The 7,112-nt window shown below is 24.0% G+C and overlaps 1 protein-coding gene across 1 annotated transcript; it reads left to right on the plus strand.

Annotated features, from left to right (window-relative positions):
* Positions 1-795: 795 nt before the first annotated feature.
* LOC126895052 (uncharacterized) lies at positions 796-4,166 on the plus strand. The gene is made up of 2 exons (XM_050666512.1): positions 796-980; positions 2,446-4,166. The coding sequence occupies exons 1-2, from the start codon at positions 876-878 to the stop codon at positions 4,003-4,005; spliced, it is 1,665 nt and encodes a 554-aa protein (XP_050522469.1). The 5' UTR covers positions 796-875; the 3' UTR covers positions 4,006-4,166.
* Positions 4,167-7,112: the final 2,946 nt, after the last annotated feature.

Consider the following 7,112-nt stretch of genomic DNA (forward strand, 5'->3'; position numbering starts at 1 on the left):
GCTTTTGAACGTCTGCGACCTGCACTATATTCTGACTGTTCATTTAATTGCATAGTGAACAAAATAAAACCTAAGGATTGGTATAACTTAGTTTCCCTTGTAGGAATTAACCATCCAAACAGTCTATGATTGTGTCTTTTTCTATTAAAGTGACAAAATCATTATTTATTCTATATAAATCAATGAATAACGTTTATTAATTAAAAAAAAAACATTAATAATATTCGCTTACTTTTAAACGGTTTAAAAATTTTATAGCTGAGAGAGTATGACATTATGATATTTTATTATGAACCAGAACATCATACCAAGTTTGTCGATGATTGTAAGACCAATTTTAATTTTTAACTAATTAAACACAAAAGGAATTATTTAAAATAATGGAAACTACCCTATAGTTTGATGTTATAATATCACATATTATTTTACTTTAAGTGTGTTATGAAATTGCCTCAATAAGATATTTTAATTTATTATTTATACCAATTGTAAATTATTCATATCATAGTATTCTTAAAGAATCAAATATAATTGTTAGTAATCATATAGGAAATGTATAAAATGAATTGATAGTGAAGTTTACGCGTCTCCCTTTGTATCTATGTAATTTTAGGAACTAAAATATTGTTCAAGTATTATTTTAAAATAAAATGGTTATAAAAAGTATACATTTTTTCTATTTTTAAAGCTGTTCAAATTTTTAATTTTTAACAAATAATTTATAGAGAATTTACCTGTTCAAATTTACTATATAAGATAACGATTATTGAGTCTATATAACACGCAATAATTAAATTTAAAAAAATTGTCAGAGTTTTTCATTATTTATAAATTTTTTTATTAATTAAGTTACTCTATTACAAATTATAGAAAAAATGGTCTTATTACATCATTATGTTTTCTGTCTAATAATATTAATTATCAAAACCTCAGATGTGTTTATAAAAGCCAATCATTTAAGTTTGAACTTCTACAATATGGTATTTGATTTTAAATATAAATATAACAATATTGTTTATAATATATCTATAACCTCGCTCTTTAAACTATCGCAATCTAGTAAAAAAGTGATAAATTACCGAAAAATTGTTCTTTAATGTCTTAGAAATTTTTGTGCCTACTTAAAACATTTTAGATCCGCACCTGAAAATTCCAAAAATAACTCAAAATCTTTTGATGGTGTAATAAAGAACAATTTTTCAATTAAACCTACTTTTTACAATTACTTATAACTAATTAATTAATTAATTTAATAAACCTGTTGAATTTTATTTAATACAATTTTTTATTTTTATTTTAATTTTTGTTTTAACAACAGCCATTAGAAAATCGTGTATCTATATAACTACTTATATCATACTTACTAAAGTGTGTTTACATTAATATAACTACATAAAAATAATAATTAATGATTTTAGTTTGTATATGCATAGTTATATCTATTATTTAAATAATTATAATTTATTTATCATGGGAAAATTGGTTTTGATTAGAAAAATGATGAATAACTTTTATTTTTAATTATTAAATAAACTAAAATATTTTTCTATCAAAATAATATTAGTCAAGTTTAATATATTATTCTATTTTTATGTTGATGTAAATTTTTTTTAGTTTTTATACAGATTATACAAATATAGAGTTGATAATAAAGATAAAATTTATGGGCGTGCTTGGCCACTTTTAAACTTTTCCTGTACTTAGGTTTCATTTGATTTTTATAAAATGTTTTCCAAAATAAAGTTTATCGTGTCTAGTATATTCTGTTAAAAGTTTATTAGAATCAATTTCATATAAAAAAATGTTATAGTACTTTTAAAATTAAGAACAATTTTTTTGAAAATACCATTTTTTACGGTATAGCGTATAATTTTGAGATATTTTTTCAATTTTTAAAATTAAGGAGTTTTTCCAATTTTTGGCGATGATAGATTCAACTAGATTAAAATTTGGTTCTTTTGATGCATAATCTAATAAAATCGGTCCGATGAGAGCTGAATATTTTCATAGACAGACTTAATTAGAAACTACATTATATTAAAACCAATACTATCTCAGCTTCGAATCGAAGCTAAAATTTAATATAATCGGTAATTTAGTTGAATGCAAATAGTAAAAAAAATTAAAATTTCAGAGTATAAATTATATAAAATTTAATTTCGTTTAGGCAAAACAAATGTATTGTAATTTATGTAAATATCATGAAAATCACACTAAATTTTTTCTTGATAAATTTATAAAATGGAAAGTATAACAATTTATACACGATCAAATAATATACTAATACAAAATAAAAATAGAGGCCTTTTTTTTTAATTTTAATTAAAAATAGTGCTAAATTATAGAATTTAAAATATCATTCGTGAAATGGTATTTTAAAATATGCTTAAACGTTGGTGAAATTTATCTACTTTCTTTTTATACATATCTATTAATTTGTTTAAGGATATAGAGGAATTTGTCCGCCAAATACAAAATATACCAACATGGGAAAAAAATAAAATACGCTTTTCAAGTGATGAACTTAAGCAAATCGTACCACTCATCAATTCGAATAAAATTCATAAAGTTCCAGAATTGGATCGGAAATTCGATTCAAAGCAAATTGCCCTCAAGTGTATTTATAGTTACATAACACAAATAATTTCTATGAACTTGGATATGTTTCCGTACACTATCGTAACAGACTCTCGCGCAAACCATGTCAAAGAAACTAATACTAAAAAATCAATAACATTTAGTAATAAAATCTCTGTAATTTTGTATGATGAAAATGATCCATGTGATTCAATTAGTCGAATAACAAAAAGAGGCAGTAGGAATCTAATAGATATATCAGAAGGAACCTTTCGTACACAAAATATACATAATATTATGGGTCCACTTGCTAGAAATAAAGAATATGTAATTAATATGTTTAAGTTAAAAGATTTTAGGTTTAATATTTCAGACGATTATGTTAAATATGTGGAAATGTACAGAAGTGCTTTGGCTCGAATGATTTCTGTTATAATAATGGCACAAGATATTCCATCCAATTGGTTATGGTCATATTTTTTGAACCTAAATGCGCTCGAGACAGGTGAAATTAATTTGGGTGAATTTTATAATAACACCACAGACGATGTTATATCTTGTAACAAGTTTGTTTTGTCGTGCAAAGAATGTAAATACTTATATAATCTTGAGCCTAACAAAGTCAACAACGAAGACGATCTAAAAAAAAATGTGAATAAATCGGTTCTATTATTAGAAAAAATAAAACTAATGTCAGATAAAAATGAAAACTTGCTACCTTTATTTAAGTACGAAAATAGTGTAAGAGTTTATGATTATTTATTAAAAAGAAAAATCCACAGAATCGATTTTCTTCCTCTCATAAACAACATAAATTTTAGACCCATTAATGAAATATTATACCAATATTATGAAGAATCACTTAAGGAATGGAAAACAAATCCATATTTGATTGTAAAGTACTATGATGTTCTTTCTGATGTCCTGAAAATTGCGTTGCTATATTATACGGCGAGACATGTGACGAATTATTTGATAATTATGGAATCTGTTAATGAAAGACCAAGGGGTAATAAGTTCACAAAAGAAAAAATTAGAAATGATATCTATTATTATTTTGAAAAACCTTCTGTTATAATAAAATCAATGTTACGTTATATGGACATTTTGAATGATCCATTTTATAGCAATATAACTAAAATATTTGTTGATTATAAAGTAAAAGAAGTCAGGGTGTTTTACAAATTAATAGACAAATTGTTTTTGGAGCTCGAGGAATTGTTGAAAAAATACGGCACATTTGATCCAATTTTACATCAAAAATCAAAAGAAGGTGATATAAAATTAAACATTTATACTAACGTTAGAAACGAATGCTACGATCAATTAAGTGACTACTACCAAACATATATATCTAAGTTAGGAATAATAAACTTCAGAGTTATTAATTATTTTAAAGAAAGTGAATTCAACAAATGGTTTGAATAATAGCAGTGAAAACAAAAATAATATTAATAATATTGAATTATGTCAATGAATATTAGATGTACCTGTATTTGTACATAGTTGTGTATTCAGTACAATTAAAATAAAATAATACTGTTATAAAATATTAGAAAAAAGGATTTTCACTCATTATTTAATTAAACAAGTTTCTACCATTATAAGCCATAAGTAATTGACATTAAAAATAATAATATAAACAATATGGTCATTACAACACCGATAATATTTTATTAATAATATTAAGTAAATAACATCAAACACATATGTAGTGCCTAGTCACCAATGAGCTATTTATTGTAAAAAGTTATATAACAATTTCTATCCAGGCATTAAAAACGATAAAAAGTGTTTAAAAAATAACAGAAAACGAATAGTTTAAAAAATTTTAAAACACGTGACACATTAAAAAATTTTATTATTGAGCTCAACATTACGTTAAATGATAAAAAATATAATGAAATTTAAAAATAGTAATACAAATTATAATTAATACAAAGTAAATTACAGTGTTAACTATTGCAATATTTATTGCTTCTATTACTGAACTATAGATCTATTAATTAATATAAAAGACATTTTATGTTTTTTCAAAAAAATCTGATATTGTGTGTAGTGGCAAACTATTTTAGAAAAATTAATTTTTTTCTTAGCCATCGTTATATCTGCTTTATATTTAACTAATAGAGTTACATTATAGTACTTGAGTAATCTAATTAATTCATTTTTTTATCATTATCTATACAATATTTCCTATCACTTTGAGGTAATGATGGTTCCTTTTTAAATCATTTAAAAATTGTTTTCCCAACTTGCATAATTAATAACAAACTAAAATTGTTTACAAAACTGAAAGTTTTTCATTTTCTTCTGAATTTTTATAACATTAGATTAATTCTTCTTTTTTATTTTATTATGCATGTTATACACGTTAATAAAAATGACACGTGTCTCGTATAAAAATAAAAAAAATACCACTCTATTTTAAACTGTTTTAATTTAGTTTAAATCTTATGATCAACTTGGTACAGAAAGAAATTTGATAATTAAGTATATTTAATTAATAATAATTCTGGATATAAATTATTGAAGTAAGAACAACATTGTGATATCTATTCATCTCCTATAAATATAATTGTTTAAGTTATACGAGTTAGAAGTTACAAACTACCCAAAATATACTATTTGAAGATACCACGTTTGCTTATACACTTCCCTTCGCCATCAGTATAATAGTGATAATATATAAATTTCAATGTACTATCAGACGTAAAGATAATAACGAGCTCCTTCGTTTTGATAGTCACCAAGTATTGTAAGATAGTTTTGTAAATGCTTTTGGCTAGCCACAAAAAAATATGTATTTTAAATAATCCTTAACATTATGTGAATATCACAGCAGGGTGGTAACGACCTCTAGGAATTTGGATGGGTCAATTTTAGATGACACATAAGTAATAACTTCTCTGGATGACGAGAATTTTTATTCTTTATCATATTGTATGTTACCATAATAATTTTATCTAAACTATAAATATGAAATTTTGCTTTTATTTAAAAAGATCACCAATTAAAATATTATAAACATAAGAAAAAAACCTACTTTTAATTATAATTTTTTTTTTTAAGCATGGACAGCAATAATTAAATACTTACAAATATGTTATTGGTACTGTATCGTGCGAATTTCAAATAAATAAACATGAAACAAATAAATTCACCAATATTTACATAACACTAATAATTAGTAGTGTTGTGATTTCCTTTGACTTCTGTATAGTAAATTATACGTGTGCTAACATTACACGGTGCAACTTTGCATAACGGTTTAATAGCTATCAGGATAATTATTGTATTATTACTATAGAATTTCAAAAAATAAGTAAAAAACTATTGGATTCGACTATGGGTAAAAATCGCTAAAAGTTGGAGGAAAAAAATGTAAAACATCGTTAGTAGTGATGTTTTCCAGTCGACTGCGCATAATTATAATCTTGTGCACATCATTACTTAAACAAATACCACAAATGTGCTAATAAGCATTAAGTACAATTTGCCGTAAAATGTAAAAGTTAGTTTATTGACTTTAAAAATAATTTGAAAAGAGATGTATGGGACAGGAATTTTTTTCGCCAAAACAAATAAAAATCAATTGAGTTTCTGAAAATATAAGAAAATGGCAGTTTCGTTAGCTTTACTCCTCGTAAAATCACCACAGTTGTAATCGGTTTACTGAACTTATTCTTCTTTATTTATGATGAGGGGGCCATTTATCAATTGTGATGGTACTTGGCCTCAGACTTGGATAATAATAAAGCTATAACATTTCATATTCTACTTTCGTTCAATTATTTGTATAGCATTAATTTTAAGGCGATAACGTAAAATCATAAATTTTTTTTAATTCTACATAGAAAAAAAAATATATGGCCAAGAATAAATGATCAATAAATCATTGCCTTGCAGGATTTTAACTAAACAAATATTTGTTTAGATATCGAAATATATTTACCATGACAAATAAATACCAAAATTAATAATCGGTTTCCACTTATCTTCATAAAATCTCTTGACAATTTTAGGTATAGTACGCTTAATGTCATAAAAATTAATTATTTCTCGCAATTATACATTAATAAATAATTAATAGTGCAAATGTATATAGCAATATTTTGTTAAATATAATAATAATATATCTTTGAAATATTAAGATTATTTAATTTCATGAAATTCGTAATATCTGCATGTACGAAAAAATACAATTTTTAGTTTTATCGCTAAAACACTGGTCTTTCAATGTTGGTATTTTTTTTTTGTAGAATTTGATACGCGAGCCATAAAATTTTATAAACAGACACTTTGTAGATGCAACTTCGCGCACTCGATAAAAAATGCATTGACCAATTGGCAAAACCTCAACATTGTGACGTTATTCACTGGTTGTTAACAATAAAACAAGTCAATGACGTCATCGAACATTGTGCACAATGACAAACGTTCATATTTGAAATTATTGCTTTAAGGTTTTATTTTTTTACTTAACAAATTAATAAATTTAATAGATAACTTCATGAATATAATTTAAAATCTAT

Source organism: Daktulosphaira vitifoliae, unplaced genomic scaffold (assembly GCF_025091365.1).
Source record: "Daktulosphaira vitifoliae isolate Bord-2020 unplaced genomic scaffold, ASM2509136v1 Scaffold_1, whole genome shotgun sequence".
NCBI classification, from domain to species: domain Eukaryota; kingdom Metazoa; phylum Arthropoda; class Insecta; order Hemiptera; family Phylloxeridae; genus Daktulosphaira; species Daktulosphaira vitifoliae.